At 40.2% G+C, this 16693-nt stretch overlaps 1 protein-coding gene and 1 long non-coding RNA gene across 3 annotated transcripts in view; one reads left to right on the top strand and one right to left on the bottom strand.

Moving 5' to 3' along the window:
• The window catches only part of LOC308100615, a 307745-nt gene that overhangs the window by 79943 nt on the left and 211109 nt on the right, over window positions 1-16693 (bottom strand). The gene's annotated exons all lie outside the window — the stretch shown is intronic.
• Window positions 1260-12716, top strand: LOC308097754 (uncharacterized protein). Of its 2 annotated transcripts, none has more exons than XM_080445760.1 (11): window positions 1260-1373; window positions 3001-3071; window positions 3786-3895; window positions 7231-7413; window positions 7654-7796; window positions 8173-8257; window positions 8679-8841; window positions 9148-9341; window positions 9438-9579; window positions 10085-10224; window positions 11072-12716. In XM_080445760.1, exons 2-11 carry the CDS (start codon window positions 3005-3007, stop codon window positions 11384-11386), a joined length of 1542 nt encoding a protein of 513 aa, XP_080301886.1. In that variant the 5' UTR covers window positions 1260-1373; window positions 3001-3004; the 3' UTR covers window positions 11387-12716. The 2 variants fall into 2 exon arrangements, with proteins under 2 accessions (XP_080301886.1, XP_080301887.1); XM_080445761.1 differs by lacking the exon at window positions 1260-1373 and adding an exon at window positions 6663-6759 and having other exon boundaries at window positions 3057-3071.

Genomic DNA, 16693 nt, shown 5'->3' with positions numbered 1-16693 from the left:
TTTTTGAGACGAACAAGGGGATATCTTGTTTGTCCCGGTACAACACTCCTAAGTTGGCTTCCTCCACTTTCGGAAGGTACATAGAGGTATACAACCTAACACCATCCTGAAGGAAGAGCTGAAGTTTTGAAAAGTGTCGTACCAGGACAAACAAGATATCCACTTGTTCGTCTCAAAAAACTGAACAACATATCCCGAAATTAGACCCCAAGTCCTTATCGTTGTCGAGTTATTGAGAGGGAAAGATTTAGGCAAAGGTCAGCTTTGCCGTCTTTTTGCTGACCTTTGACCTTTATCAGTGTCCTAAAAAATCAGGCCCGGTGCCATTAAATCCGGCTTACTCTCAATATGGATTGAGTGAAGTTTCAGATTTTAAAAAAATATCTGGAGCGATTAGTTCCAGAAAATGTGCTCGACGCCGCACGTTTAATTGAAATGTAATTTGACCATGTGACTGGAAGGGGTTCTGCACAAAATGTCAACATGTGACTTCTTGGGAATGAGACTGTGTTGGCTCACAAGTTCAGCTTTAATTATGTACTGTACTGCTGTACTGTACTGTACTGTACTGTACTGTATGTTACTGTACTGTAATGCATGCTACTGTACTTTACTGTACTGTACTGTACTGTACTGTACTGTACTGTACTGTACTGTACTGTACTGTATGTTACTGTACTGTAATGCATGCTACTGTACTTTACTGTACTGTACTGTAATGTATGATACAATACTGTACTGTAAGCTGGGCCCAGTTGCAAGTGCCCACGTTACCCTGGAGACGTGATTCTCCACATTGACCAATTTACATGAATTTTCGGCATATTCATAAAATCAGCTTAAACAAATGTTGTTTTAGTATGCATATTTGTCTATCATCAACAACAACAGCAACAATAATACATTTTATTTATTTTACATTACATACATCAAAGTGGTACAGTACGAATAAAAACATTTGCATAATACAATCTAAAAGTCATGTTTTCTTTGAGGGGAGTATATTATTGATTTATATTATATTTTAAACTACATCTCTTATGTGCATTAAAATAATACTGTGGTATCACCACTTTTAATAGGCTAAAACATCCTGAGAGTGAAGTGGAGTAAATCATATAATTAATGGATCAAGGAATGTTTCTTTACTATTATAATTATTTATAAATTAAAGAATCAGAATCCTAAAAGTCTGGAATCCGCCCTCCCTATCCGGTCAAAATCCTCCATACCCCGCCTCCCTCCAGTCCTCCTCCACTTCCTGCTTCCGCGCGCGCCCAGCGTCACACAGAGAGAGTCTGCAGAGAGCCATAACGTGCGTCGCAATTCTTACCATTTACAAACAACGGCACGAAAGAAGAACTCCATTCAAGGTAAAATAGTGTTTTGTTTTGCACTGTATTATTGTCTCAACCTTTCCTAGCATGCCTTGACGTCGTGTTAAACATGCAGAGGAACTGGAATGTGCTGCTGGCCCCATGGTGCTAAGCAGCTAAGCTAACTAACTCAAATGTTTGGCGCGAGTGCAATTGGCTCATTTATACATTCTGAACTCTGGTCTGATCTCTAATTTCTATTATAAACACATCACGTTGCCGTTCAAGCATGCACAGTCTGCTGAAAGTGACAGGCCATGGCTACACAGCTAACTAGCTGTGGGCACTTGTAAACAAAGGCATAGCCTAGTTGCTTGATATATTAATTGACGTGTAGACTATATATCGCGTGCTTAACACATTGTCCTCTCAATGTGCCTACACAATCTGGCTACTGAAATGTGGTATTGTAGTTTGTTGGGTGTGGCTTGTCTATGTGACTTCTGTACAAAAGCCTGTAGATCTGCTATTTTCACAATTTGTGCCTCTTTTATTTTTTTGATAATTTCGCCTTTTCTAGTATATAGTTGATTACTTTTGATGCTAAGTCCTTAAATTATTACTTCACTGTCATCTGGGGACCCCTTCAAAATCACGAGGGGACCCCCCCCCCACAGTACATGAAAATTAATTGCCTGTACAATCAGATGTGTTTTTTTATTTCTTTGAAACTAGTGTTGATTTTGACAGCAGCATTTTGTTTAGTTTTAACGTTTTCAGGCCAAGGACCCCCTAGCTGAGAAAGAGATGAAGCAGGGACCCCCTCTATATAAAATTGTTTCAGATTAAACTTTTTTTTTTACTTGGCCTGCTCTTTTTTCCCTCTACACCTATACCTTTTTGCCAAAAAATAGCAGATCTACAAGCTCACGAGGCGTTGTGAGCTTGTAGATCTGCTATTTTTGGCTAAAGTTCTCCTCAGAAAAGTGATGCTAGGGTTCAAGTGGTTAATGTAAAAAAAGAAATCTTATCACACAAAGATTTGGCGGACCCCCTGTAGTAACTCTGAGGACCCCCTAGGGGTCCCGGACCCCCTGTTGAAGACCCCTGCTTTACTGTGTCACCATTCTAGTCTACCCCGTTATATTATTTAATTTGAGACATTATTGTATTTAATTTCATTGTATTAGGATGGTGTTTACATTATTGTGGGAATTGTGGTTGAAGCAGCTGTAAAAACAGTTTATTATTGCTGGTATTGCACTAAAATTACTGAATGACGCTCATTTGAATAGGCAATTGCATGGGCAGCTAAATACTGTGAGAGGCACATGATGTGAAATTCATCTGGGGGTCCCTGCTTCATCTGTCTCAGCTAAGGGGTCCCTGCTTTATCTGTCTCAGCTAAGGGGTCCCTGCTTCATCTCTCTCTCAGCTAAGGGGTCCCTGCTTCATCTGTCTCTCAGCTAAGGGGTCCCTGCTTCATCTGTCTCTCAGCTAAGGGGTCCCTGCTTCACCTGTCTCTAGATTTCCATGTGTACACTCTTAGAGTTACAGAGCTGTAAGGGTCCATTTGGTTCATATTCATAGCAGATCATAGTATTCTGCTGCTAGTTTGCTTTGCTTTTATGTTGATATCTGAACAGGTATAACACCAATTGTATTTCCTTTGTGTTTGTTTCAGATCGATGGACAACTTTGTCTTTGAAAAACTGACAGAGTGGCAGTTACCAGAACTGATCGACATATTTAGAGGTACAATATGTTTCCCATCCACATACATTGCTGTCACACAGTAATGGAGTTGACAACTGCTTTTTGTAATATACCTTGACATTTGTATTGAGCATATGCATTTTCTGTGCTATACTATTTGATTAACTGACAACAATTGACCAGCAGATGAACCCAGGTTGATTAAGGTTAATGACATCTGTGTCAGTCAGAAATAGGATGCTGGTTGTCATTCAAACTGTTTGCTCAGCACCAAACATGGCTGCTGAGTTAATGGCCATGGTTTCTGTAGTCCTCTAACACAGTGGTTCTCAACCTTTTCAGGCTGTGACCCCCCCCCAAAATATTTGAATTGTGGACCCCCCATTTGTTTGACCTCTTTACACGGATACATATTGTGAAAATAGACGATCTACAGGCTCACAACGCCTCGCAACAGTTTCACAATATGTGGGGGGTTCCAACCCACAGGTTGAGAACCACTGCTCTAACCTGTCATGTTGAGGACCAAAACCAGGTGATGAAATGTGTCTGATTAGCTTTGCTGAGGGTAATCATTTGCAGTAGAAGTAATTAATTCATTTAAATCATCTGTGTTGGTCCTCATCATTGCAGGTACTGTAGAATCTACAGTCATCTACAGTCATCTACAGTGTAGATGACTGCAGATGAAACCCATGAGCTCTATTTTTTTTCTGTTGGAAAAATAATGTGTATTTTTCTCTTTTTTTTCAGACGAGGGGATTGATCAGGAAAGTTTCTTTCTGTTAGATGATTCCACCATCAAACAGCTGATCCCGAGAGCAGGCCCTAGGCTGAAGTTTCTAAAAAAAATTAGAGAACTTGTAAGTCAATAGTTTATTTCGGGAAGATGGCATACACTTGCTTCAAATGCCAAAAGCTAATTTCAGGGGGTATCAAGGGTCTTCTCGTGCATTTACGGTCTGTACACCATGTCAACTCTGTATCAACACATTTTCAGTGTAGTGAAAGTGGTTGTGGTCGGACATTTGGTTACATATGGTCTTACAGAAGACACTTGGAAAAGGAGCATGGGGATAGAAATGATGACCCCCTTGAAGGCCCAGCCCCACGGCCCCCACCTGTAGGTCCAGCCCCACCTGTTGAAATGCTGAATGCTGACATGGAGCCAGAACAGGGAGACGAGGAAGTTGGTGAGGATTGGGATGAACTAGAGCCAGAGTCCATTACTAATCGAGTGGCCCTCTTTTTAGCCCATCTTAGATCTAAATCTTCTATGACATTCTCAAACCTAAACTTTGTGGTTCAGCATACCTCCAATTTAATTGGCAATATTGTCGGCCGACTGCAATCAAAGACCATGTCTGTATTTCGTACGTTTGGTCTTGATCAAAGCAACGAGGTACAAGAGCTTGAGGTGGAGTTCTCAGAATTAGCTGAGCCTTTCAGAGGCATGCAGTCCGACTATAAACAGATGAAATATTTTGCTACAACTGGAAACTTTGTTCAGCCAGTTGAGGAGATATTGTCAGGGGTTACCTATGTTCAATCAACGGCCTCTGCCACTGGCATTGTCCAGCAAGTTGGTGTTCATGATTCATTTTACCGTATACCGTTAAAGAGCCTTTTGACCAAGATTCTAGAAATTCCCGGGATTTTACAGACCATGCTAGATTGGCAGTGCAGGGAGGAGGGTGATGCAATTCAGGATGTTTTTGATGGGGAGTTCTGTAAAACGCATTCCTTATTTCGGAACGAGGTTTCAATCCCAATTGTGATTTACCAAAATGATGTTGAGATAGTAAATCCCCTTGGTGCTAAAACTGGGATTCACAAGTTGGGACTTCTTTATTTCATTTTGAAGAGCTTGCCTCCAGAGTTGCTATCTACCTTGCAGTCACAGTTCCTTTTAGCTGTGTACAAATCTGATGACGCAGCACATCATACCATTGATGCAATCCTACGCCCTATTGTCAAAGAGATCATGGATTTAGAGCAGGATGGCATCCTTGTTAATACCCCCAACTATCAAGGTGTTGTCAAGTTCACATTGCTCCAAGTAGTTGGAGACAATTTGGGCGTCCATGGTGTTCTTGGCTACGTTGAATCCTTCGTTGCCAATTATGCATGTCGGTTTTGCAAAGCAAATAGAGAACAGAGAGAGTCTCTGACGCTTGAAGACCCTGGACTTTTGCGTGATCGCAATAGTTATGAGGCAGATTTACTTACAGCCGACAAGTCCCAGACAGGCCTGAAAAGGGGCAGCGTCTTGAACATGTTGTCTTTTTATCATGTGTCAGACAATCTGTCAGTGGACATAATGCATGATTTACTGGAGGGGGTGGGGCCTATCGAAGTCAAACTTTTGTTGAATTCACTAATCGACCAAAAGCATCTCACACTACAAGAGCTGAATTACAGAATCACAAGCTTTGACTATGGATTTAGTGATAAGTCTAACAAGCCTTCTGTCATAAGCAGGAATGATCTCAAAAAGCCTGAAGGCTCCATGCGTCAGTCAGCATCTCAAATGTGGTGCCTAATTAGGCTACTACCAATCATGATAGGTGATCTTGTCCCCATGGATAACAAGCATTGGGAACTTCTACTCCTCCTACTCCATTGCATGGAGTTTATCTTTTCCCCTTCAATTACAGTGGCAGCAACACTGTACTTGGGCAAAATCATAGAAGACCATCACTCCCTCTTCCTGGAGCTATATCCTCATCTACATTTACGGCCAAAGCAACACTTCATGGTTCACTACCCACGAATCATTCAAAAACTTGGACCGTTGAAGCAGTTCTGGTCAATGAGATTTGAAGCACGACATGCATTTTTCAAACAGGTTAGCAATGTAACCTGCAACTTTAGAAACATTTGTAAAACCATGGCATTTCGCCATCAGATGATGCAGTGCTACCATTTCCTATGTGGAACTATCCTGTGTCACAATACAGAAGTTGGTCCAGGGCAAAGTACAGTTCTGGTGAACATTAATGACAGGATCCAAAGTGGGCTAGAAGGTATTCCCCTTTTCAGTGAAGTGTATGTGCCAGCCTGGGTTACATTTAAGGGAACTGACTATAGAGCAGGCATGAGTGTATTCCTGTCCTATGATCCAGATGGAGAGCCTCAATTTGGTCTCATAGAATCAGTTCTACTACTGGAGCAAACGTCACCCACACCAACAATAAAACTTGTTGTAAAGAAGTGGGAAACACAGTGGTTTGATAGGCATTTATTTGCATACAGTGTCATTCCCACCCAGGTGTTGGTAGCAGTAGATGTAAGAGATCTGCTTGATCACCATCCCCTCCATGCAGTCAAGTCGTACAGAGGATGCAGCCAGGATGTAGAGGCAGTGGCAGTGACAGTAGATGACAGTTTATACATTTCGTTGCGCAACAGACATTTTTAGAATCACCTAACTGCCACCAGGTGTGTGTGTGTGGTTGTGTGTGACTGTAAATAGTATTTTGACTGGCTTATATGTTGAAAAGGCCTATTTTGACATTACCCCCATATTAGTTTTGTTTTTAGCCATACTTGCTGCTTAAAGTGTCAATCGATTGAAAATGATCAGTATTTGAGTACCGGGTAGTAAGAACCACTTGACTTCTGGGACAGATTGAAAGTACTACTGGAATGATGGGATGCCGTGACTACTGGGATGACGCGATTACTGGGACTACTGGCATTCTTTAAATGAGTGATAAGTGGTACTGTAAGTACTTTTTTGTTTAATCACTTAATGTTTGTATAAGGTGAAGCCCAAGTGCACTCTCTAAAAGTATGCTGCACCACTGTCCACATATCATTTGGTTGTCTTCAAAAGGGTCCTCTATTGGGGATTCCAATAGAGTACCGAAGTCCTGACGTCACTCTCTCATCCCCTGGTTTGTAGAAGTGTTTCTCTATGTAGAATAGTTGGGTCATCTTAAAATCGTCTCATAAGCATTGAGGTCCAAAAACAAACGGACTGTCCCAGCGATGTTGTCACGAAGGTGACTATCGTTTATGATAGTCAGTCAGTTATATTTGATACAGTCTGTTTCTGGCAAAAATGTCACTAATTAAGAATTGGGGGGAGAGGGGGAGAACAACGCAAACCAGGTAGGATGCGTCATTTACATCAGACTTTGGTGCTCTATTCTTTGTCCTACATTTATTATATTAACCTTGGTCTTCTTTATAGATTGGACCGGCGCCTGCACCTGATGCACAAGCTACAGCCTCTGATGCCACACCTCCTGCCACTCCCCAAACCCCCATGGCGGTATCGGCCGCACCTGATCCCCGAACCCCACCTGAACCCCTGGCTCCACCTCAACCCCAAGCCCTCATGATGATTCAGACAATTCACATAATTCCTACGTTTGTAAGTTCTGCTTTACCTTTATAAGCCTTATAATACCTTTAAGCCTTATAAATTTGGCTGCTTTGCATGAAAAAGAAAATGGTGCTCAACAAGCTCACAACACATTGACACACTGAGTGCATTAATTGTAATCAAGACAAAAGTTTGAAATAATGGTGATATTGATTTGAATTAGAATCACCCATTCCTAACTAAACAATAATAAGTCTGCAATTTTGTGTCTTCTTGCAATTTTCTAAGGATGTCCGTCAGGTTCTTACAACGTTCGCAGAAGGACAGCCGATTGTCAGGGACCTTGACGAGACAAATATAATCACCACATCCCAGAGATGTGCCCTTGTCCGGATCTTGGTGTCTCACCTTATAGAGAAGTTTGGAGAGAAGTACTTCAACAGATTTAAATTATCTTTATGTTTTATGTTGAATAGGGATCACAATACCAATGCTGGGGTTTAAGTGGTTAAATGGCAACTTTAAGGGTGTATGATCATCCCAAGTTCTAACTTTACCTGAGAGCTAAAATATGACTTAGTAGGGATATATTTGCTAGTTGTTAACCATGCTCAGATCAGCTACCATGGAGTAACATTTTAAGAGGCACCAGTGCAACCTTCACTGGACGACTGACTGAAGTTAAGTTAGCCACACACCGGGTGTGATTATTTTTTTTGTCTTTTAAAAATGGTTTATTAGTTACATGAAATCAACACACTGGAACTACTTGATATGATGAATAGTTGTGCTATTTCTGTTTTACAGTCCTACGACGGAGACCAAAAAGGCCATGGCAGCTAGCATAATTCAGGCATTTCCCTGCTTGAAAGACTCTTCAAGCAGTGGCAGCGTGAGTTTTTTTTCCCAATTTTTGCTTTTCAATGTATTATTCATTTTGGTGACACCCCTAGTAAGCCCAATATATGCTCTGCTGTGATGTGTCGCTGATACTGAAAACTCCAAGTCTACAAGCTCACAACATGTGGTCAGCCTGTAGGTCTGCAGTTCTCAGTAACGGACCGTTGAGAAGCATACATTGAGCTTGAAATGCTAAATCATTTAACAGACACAATACCGCTCACTCCTTCCAGAAAAACTACTTTGATGTGTGATTTTCACTGCTGTCATGCCCTTGGAAGCAGGGACAATAATTGGCCTTCTCTTGGGACAGACAAATGTGCAGAAAAACCCTGTTCTAATTCAAGGACACGCTGTCAAAGAATCGAAATGTGCCAAATCTCTATTCATCAAACATTTTGATTTCTTGGCAGGTCATATGGTACACCCCAGCACAGAACCGGCATCCAGCCTGTGGGTACCTGGAGGAAAGGCTGCGAAACGTCAGAAAGAAGCTGAGGTCAGCGCTCAGGGGGAATGGCCGAGCACCCCAACCAGCACCCGAGGATGGTCCTGTTCGAACAGCGGTCATACCAGGTCATTACTAAACGGAAAAATAGAAGGAAGTTCCAACAATGTGGCACATTTGCTTGCTTAAGTTTTCCCAAAACATAACATGCGCACGTTTAGGGAACACTGTCGCAGACAGAAAATCTGAGTAGAGCCTGATCTTAGTGAATGTGAGGAATTTTGGAACTACAGTAGCTTGTATGACCAGACACCACACAATAGCATTTATAGTTGTTTTAGAACTATTTTAACACACAATATTGCTGATAGGGATGACTGATTACGCAAAACATCCATCTTTTAGTGACTGACAGCATTTTGTTCTTTTTACAGAATGTACCATATCTGATGAGCGGGCAGTACAGCTGAAAGAGTGGTTGAGAAGTAATTCTCAACCATTATGCCAAGTTGCGACCTATATGCAGGACACGGCGGTGTACAGGGCAAAGTGGATAAAGGACAACACCAGAGATCTGACCATCAGTCAGATTCTGGAACACTACCCTCACCTGACAACTAACGGCATGGTAAGAGGGAATATTGTACATGTGATGATTCATTGTTTATAATGTTTTGGTAGTGTGCCACATTTAATTTGATTTCAAATGTTTTCCATTTTATAGATCGCTCAGGACTTCCTTCTCTTACATGCGGACGCTGCGCCCAAACTGTACGAGACCTGGCTCCCAGTTTATGCGGAGAAGATCCTGCAGATCGCACGACTGGAGCGGAAGTTAGAGTTGCCGGTCGAAGGATTAACATTAGGTAAAATATTATTGAAATGGTTCTTTGTCAGTCGACAGTCCCTCTTGTGCCAAGAGTCCACAACTACATTGACAGCCTCTCTGTGTGGGTGTGGCACGCACAGCACACACTTTCAGGTACCCTGGGGTTTTCCTCTTCTCAGGTAGTGTCACCTTCAAATACCAGTGGGCACACCCCTTCCTCCTATAGCCTCGTCTAGACCAGGGTTACTCAAAGTGGATTCCAGGGACTCTCTGGGTTACTTTAGTGGGGTCTAAATTGACCCTTAAGTCTGTAACTGTGACAGTGTAACAAATGGACCCCAACTGGTCAATTATTTTCCATTTGTAAACTGTCATGGTTAGGCCAGCTTCTGGCCTAATGGTGGGAATAACTAAACTACAAACTAACCAGCTGCAGAGTCGCTATTGGTTACATAGGTTACGGTACATTCTTGTTGGCTATTGAATGACAAAATAAAGGATATGCTGTTCCACCTCGTATTGATACCTATGTCTTCCTGCAGATGACATTGGGGATCTCGCCCTGCAGCAGTTGCCATCCTTGCTCCCCCCAACAGCATACAAAGTTGGACGTGGCCGTGGCAGTAAAACGGTGCGCCACACCATTGCTGAGTGCAAGAAGGCCTTCATCCATCATCAGCCTGTAAGTCCACCAGCACATCTAAAGGGAAACTTTCCATTTTATTTTAACATTAACATATACCTGTTGTATAATTAATGAGTTTGTGTAAGTATTGAGTGTGTAATCTACAAAGCGTATACAGCACACAGCAGGAGGACAAGAACACAGTAGGGCATTCACAACTACGGCGTTTCACTAGTCGACGAGTAATCCTAAAAAGTTGACAAATAGTTGACTAGTCATCTAGATATGACCTCACCCCACCCGAAACAATGACATTGATTAATTCTTGTCAAAATGTCTCTGAAATAGGCTAACTACTGCTCTTTGCTAGTTTAACATATTGCTTTACAAATACAGGTATAACAGGACAAGCTTATTCCTTCTGTTAATATACCGCCCGGTTTATCTTATAAGGCAGGGGTTTTCAACTGATTATGAGCCAGGGACCACCACCACCCTCCTCACTAAGAATCAACCTAGGGACCACCGTTGTGCTGCGAGGGGGATATAAGTTAACGCTTTATATGCATTCTATGTCTATACAGTACATCTCTCACTGTTTCTCAACCAATGGACCCCCAGTAGATAAGATTTAGCCTATCAGAGACAAAACTAAAGAACATTTTGTTATCGTTGGATACCATTTTGACCACAATACTATGCTGTGTTATGTTTGTACCATAGGAGTGATAATACGCAAAATGAATATGTTAAACAATAAGTTAACTCTTATAATGTAACATGAAAACAAATGGACCCTTGACACCTTCATTATTATTTTTTCTTTTAATTATACACTTATTTTTCTATACTTTGTAGACATTTTGTCCTTACTCACTCAACCTCACTTTTCTGTGTTTTTCAGCCTGGAACCAACATGGTGGAGTATCTCCAAGCAGCCAAGAACTCCCAAACTGAACCCTATGTCCTGACACTTGGCAACAACTCTCAGCAACCATCTCAGGTCTTCGCAATTATAGATGGACAGGCTTTGAAACAGGACAAACTTCTTCAGGCCATCGACGTCTGCTTCAAGGCCTACTACATTTTTGACATCGAGTACCCCAAAAAGTGTCAACTTGTGTGGGACTTCCTACAGAGTATTATCTATGGAATTCCACTACAAGAGTCCAAGAAAATGGTGGAGTTTCTGCACACAAGAATTCTGGCTTGCCAGTAGAGCTCACACACACACCCCCCAACACATTACCCACTCAATCAACCCACGTACCCGTTAGTCATTGAGGGCAGCCTTGGTCCCTGGAACAACATATTTTGAGATGGGGGGGGGTCCGCGGCCAAATGCGGTACATATAATTCTGGGGGTCCTTGACATGAAAAAGTGTGAGAACCACTGATATAGAAACAAGTTTTTGACACCAGAAGATTCAGAAGACATTTTGTAGAATCGGCCTCAGGTCTTAAAGGGTTAACCCCTACTTTGATCACTACAGCATCAAAAACAGCAGATCTACAAGAAGCTCGTTTGAGCTTGTAGAGCTGCTATTTTAGATTTTTTAAATTAGAATGGTGTAAAAAAGAGTTTGGGACCATTGAGGTCGTTCCACCCCAGAGAACACGTATCGGGACATAATCAGGTTGTTCCTCCCCACAGAGAACACATATCAGGGTGATTACGTAACAGGGACCAACATGGCACTGTTCACTAAATATGACATTCCTATAGAAACAGGACGGATTCTTTGTTCCCCCAGAGAGCACGATGAAGACTTGACTGTTTGTCTAAAAGCAGAAATGTTTGCTTTTGGGTTGTTGTTTCTAAGAGTTTTTCTGTGTGTGGGGAAAGCTTTAGCTGAAAATAGCAGATCGACAAGCTCACAATGCAATGCCTGGTGTTGTGAGCTTGTGGATCTGCTATTTTCAGAGAAAGCTGTTCCCACAATACGTTCGCTGGGGTTTAAGTGGTTGATTGTTTGTTACGTTTTTGTATTTTGTTTGTTAGGGAAGCTGAGCTGGCTGATTTGGAAGTTATTTCAATTGAACAACTTTGGCTACAACAAAATGATTAAAACGAACCCTTGAAGCTTTATAACACTGCTTGCACACCACACCTCCAGTGAAACATGTTTTAAAAACGTTTGGGGTTTTGTTTTATTTGAATGCCATTTGCATTGTTTGGAAAACGTTATTGCTTACACGTGTCTTTTTGGTGTGTCAGTGATGTTTAGAACAGGATACAGAGACATCTGGATTAAGGTTTAGATGGCCCCAGAGAGCACGATGAAGACTTGTGTTTAAATGTTTGCTTTAAAAACTATGTTCAAAGATTTGCACAAATTTCAGGATTTTTCAAAAATAGCAGATCTACCAGCTTGTAGCGCGGCACAAGCTTGTATATATGTGCTTGTATATATGAGCTCATATCTATTTTTGAATAGCAAAAGTATAAAAATGCTTTTTATCCCATGTCTTAATGAGTTAATAGAACTCAAATGTTTAAAAGTTGTCATTTTTCATGCTTTTATTTTTCTATAAAATGACTAAAAGAATCCAGAATGGTTTGTGTTTATTGCATTATGCTTTGCATGACCAAATCTAGCATGTATTTTGTCATAGGTTTGTAGTTAAACTGTAGTTTAAAGTAACACACATATTGTGGTTGAATAAACCCATAATAGTTTTATTTAACACATGATTTGGATAAAACAACCCAGAATGGTACATAATTTGACCCACAATTGGGTTGAGTATATAATAAATAATAAGGGTTGAATTTACTCAGATGTACAGTTAATTTAACCCAGAAATGGGTAGAATATATAATAAATGATATGGGTTGCATTTACTCAGACGTACAGTTAATTTAACCCAGAAATGGGTAGAATATATAATAAATGATATGGGTTGCATTTACTCAGACGTACAGTTAATTTAACCCAGAAATGGGTAGAATATATAATAAATGATATGGGTTGCATTTACTCAGACGTACAGTTAATTTAACCCAGAAATGGGTAGAATAATTTAACTCATCCACTGGGTTAAAACGGACCAACCCATCTTGCTGGGTAAAATTAACTACTGCTGGGCCGGTGCTATAACTACCCAGGGGATGGGCTAAAAACAACCCAGAATGGGTTGTTTCTAACCCAGCATTTTTCTCTGTGTGGGAAAGGAAATATTTTATGATAATATATGTCTTAGAAATAGTAGTTTTCAATCAGTCATGTTATTGCTGTATATCACTGGAACCCACAACATGACTATGTATAGTGAGAAATAGCCTAGTTATGTGCAGTGAAAAAGGAAGCCAAAAATAATTATGAAAATTACAGAATGTGTGAAGATGCAGAAACAGGCCTACATAATAACATGCTAGAAATATTAGCATTATGCGCTATTTAAAAAAAAAAGTTTCCATATGCTGGTGCAGAAAAAGTAGCCTATTAGTCAGAGCTCAATAAATAGTTATGTATTTAGGAAATAGCCTAAGCCAACTACAATTGACCATGCATATATGGCTTCTACATTTACAATTTATGCTACAGCAGAATACTTTAGTTCTCCAACTGATGAAGACACTATTTTCAACATCTTCCACATGAATATTAATGTGGAACATCTTGTATAGGCCTATATTTAGTCCTAGACAATTTCCATGTCGAGTGTGTAAACGACCTGTTTTCTCTGGGCCTACATCTCTCCCGAGGAATGGTTTCGTCTATGTCAGGAAGCATTTGACTCATAAACACACACAAACTATGATAAATAATGATCAAATGTCTAATAATTAGGCATATAGCAAAATAATTAAAAAAAAAAAAAACATTGAATATAAAAATGGCCGTATCGAAATATTAATATTAATGAACGTTTTTGTCTTTTAGCTGTATTATATTAATCCATATAAAATAAAATGTGATTGCTGCAGTTTTATTATTTTTTAATTTAGCTATTCAGCTGTCAGTGCACGAGGGCCATGCACCACTTCTGAGAGTGACAGAAAACATTTCTGGATTAAAAAATCCCAATTCATTTTTTTTCTTTAGGTCCATAGGCTATAGAGCCTCAGCTTCAGAGCGATTGATCACAAGTATGCCATCAAGATACCAAACGGCAGAGTCATTGTTGTGAGGATATTGGGTCTAATCCCAAATTGCAGTAGAATTTTCTTAATACTAAGCCCGTAAATCCAGGGATCAGCGAGTCTAAAGAGGTGGGGGTGTAGGGTTTTTTTCTGCGTCTCACAGGCAAAGGATTGGAGAAGAGATGAGGCTCGTGGATGTTGGCTTATTAAAACGATGATGCATAAAATTCCCAAGTTGTTAGAAAAGCGTGAACACAGTCGGAACTCTTTCCATTTTTCGGAAAACGCTGCCGTGGTTCCAGATAGAAGCAGGAGGCTCTGTAAAATTCATAAAGATACCTGTACAGTAGCCTAGACTATTTTAGGACATCTCATCTCACAGCGGGGCTACAGGCCAGGTACGCAACAGCCTTTGGCCGGGCCCACTGCACATGGATGATGAGGAGGACCCTACAGACAGTAGCCTATATACTGGTACAAGTTAAAACCCTGAACGAAACAGCGTCTGCGGCAGATTTTTTGGCTCTGTCGTAAAAAAGGGGGAAAAAAAGAAAAGGATCGATTGACTTTCCCTGCTGGTGTTTTGGGTCCATGTGGATTTTTATGTGCGCTCAAACTCACAGGTAAGAGACGGTGTTTCTCCGTTGTTGCGGCCAGCCCGTGTCTGTCATGATGCCATATTTGACCAAATTAGGTTCTGTGCCTTTTTTTTTACTATTTGGAGGCTATATCTATTCTTCCTCAACATTTAAAAATATGTGCACTGTGCAGCCTAAATAACCTACTTTCACTTGTTGGACATCTTTGCAGTGTAGCCTATAGCACTTCAAAGGGGGTAGATCACGGTCTACAAATGTATTTAGGCCTACATTTCACCTGACATAGGAGCTGAAGTGGCTAAAGTAGGGTCCATGCAGCACAGCGCAGTGTGAGTAGGGAGAGGACAGAGATTTAAATAGGATTGTGCGCTGTCAACACACTCACTATTGTGGGTCGTTAATGGTCGAATCGACTGATTTGCATTTGTTTAATCGACCAGGTCGATTGAAACCAATTATGCAAACCATGAGTTTATTTAACAGTTACACTGCATTTAAGAGTAGCCTATAGCTAAAAGGGATTTGCTATCAACTGAAATAGCCTAATACTGTGATGATTATATACTTTATTAATTCCTTTGCTTTGGGGATTAATAAAATAGGTTATTCCCTGGGAATTAACAAAGTCGGCTATATCAAGTAGGTTATTATAGGCCATATCATTTTGTCATCCAGAAAATACAAATTCAGAATTGTAGATATACAGAAAATATACTGAAACATGAAGCATTATTCAATTATTAATTATTAGTGCAGAAATAAGTAATTCATTTAGATTTTATTTCGCCATTAAACAATATATTACCGCAGTTATAAACAAGATGTAAAACAATTATAGACTGCGTTGAAAAAAATAAGGACAAAGTGTATTTATAACACGACCTCTGTTTGTTTAATAATACAAAGGGCTTAAGCTGCACGCTATCAAATGTCACAAATGTAGGCTCCGAGGTGACATCTGATAGTACAGCTCAGAAAGTTTACGTACATCCTATAATGATTTCATACAGCAAATGATTAAATCTCCCTAATTATTACCAATTAATAGTGGAAATTATCTATGGATCTGTGTGAATTAATGCTTGTGCGCGCGCACGCACACACTTTTTCTTTTTTTGCATAATGCAGTGTTGAGCTATACAGAGAGATTGGAACCCTCAACCCCAAGAAACATGTGCAATGGTCTGTAAAAGACCAGAGAAGTGGGACTGAGGCATGCATGGCACAGGTGTCCAAATTAGCAGTGGTGGAAAAAGTACCCTTTTTTTTACTTAAGTAAAAGTATCAATACTGCAATTTAGAAATAATCTGTTACAAGTAAAAGTCCAGAATTCTAAATGTAATTAGGTAAAAGTATACAGAAGTATAAGTAAAAAAAGTACTCATTATGCAGAATGTCCCATTTAAAGTTTTCAAATGTATACAAATCTTTTGAAAATAGCAGATCTACAAACTCACAATGCGTCACACCGCGACACTTTGTGAGCTTGTAGATCGGCTATTTTCAAATGGCCGAAATGTATACAGGGCCGAAGTGGTTTATGTATGTTTTGTAATAATAATCCAAATCTACAAAGTATAGTAACTAAATGTTTTCAAATAATTGTAGTGGAGTAAAAGTACAATACTTGCCTCTAAGATGTAATGGAGTAGAAGTACAAGTTTTGGAAATTGGAAATACTCAAGTAAAGTACAAATACCTCAAAATTGTACTTAAGTACAGTACATGTACTTAGTTACTTTTCCACCACTGATTAGTAGTAGGGTTTGAAGAAGTGTGCCGTCTCTCCACAGTGTTGATGTACTGTAATCTATGGCAGAGCAGAGCACCTCCCAATGG

The sequence above is a fragment of the Gymnoscopelus braueri genome, assembly GCF_963280865.1.
Source record: "Gymnoscopelus braueri genome assembly, chromosome: 2".
NCBI classification, from domain to species: domain Eukaryota; kingdom Metazoa; phylum Chordata; class Actinopteri; order Myctophiformes; family Myctophidae; genus Gymnoscopelus; species Gymnoscopelus braueri.
The sequence above is the reverse complement of the archived record's forward strand: the minus strand, read 5'-3'. Positions and strand labels throughout refer to the sequence as shown.

Excerpts from the sequence above, each read along its gene's own strand:
- LOC308097754 (XM_080445760.1), top strand. The coding sequence starts at position 3,005 with ATGGACAACTTTGTCTTTGAAAAACTGACAGAGTGGCAGTTACCAGAA. Across the intron at positions 7,414-7,653 it reads TTCACATAATTCCTACGTTT|GATGTCCGTCAGGTTCTTAC; the intron begins GTAAGTTCTGCT and ends CAATTTTCTAAG. Across the intron at positions 10,225-11,071 it reads CCTTCATCCATCATCAGCCT|CCTGGAACCAACATGGTGGA; the intron begins GTAAGTCCACCA and ends TGTGTTTTTCAG.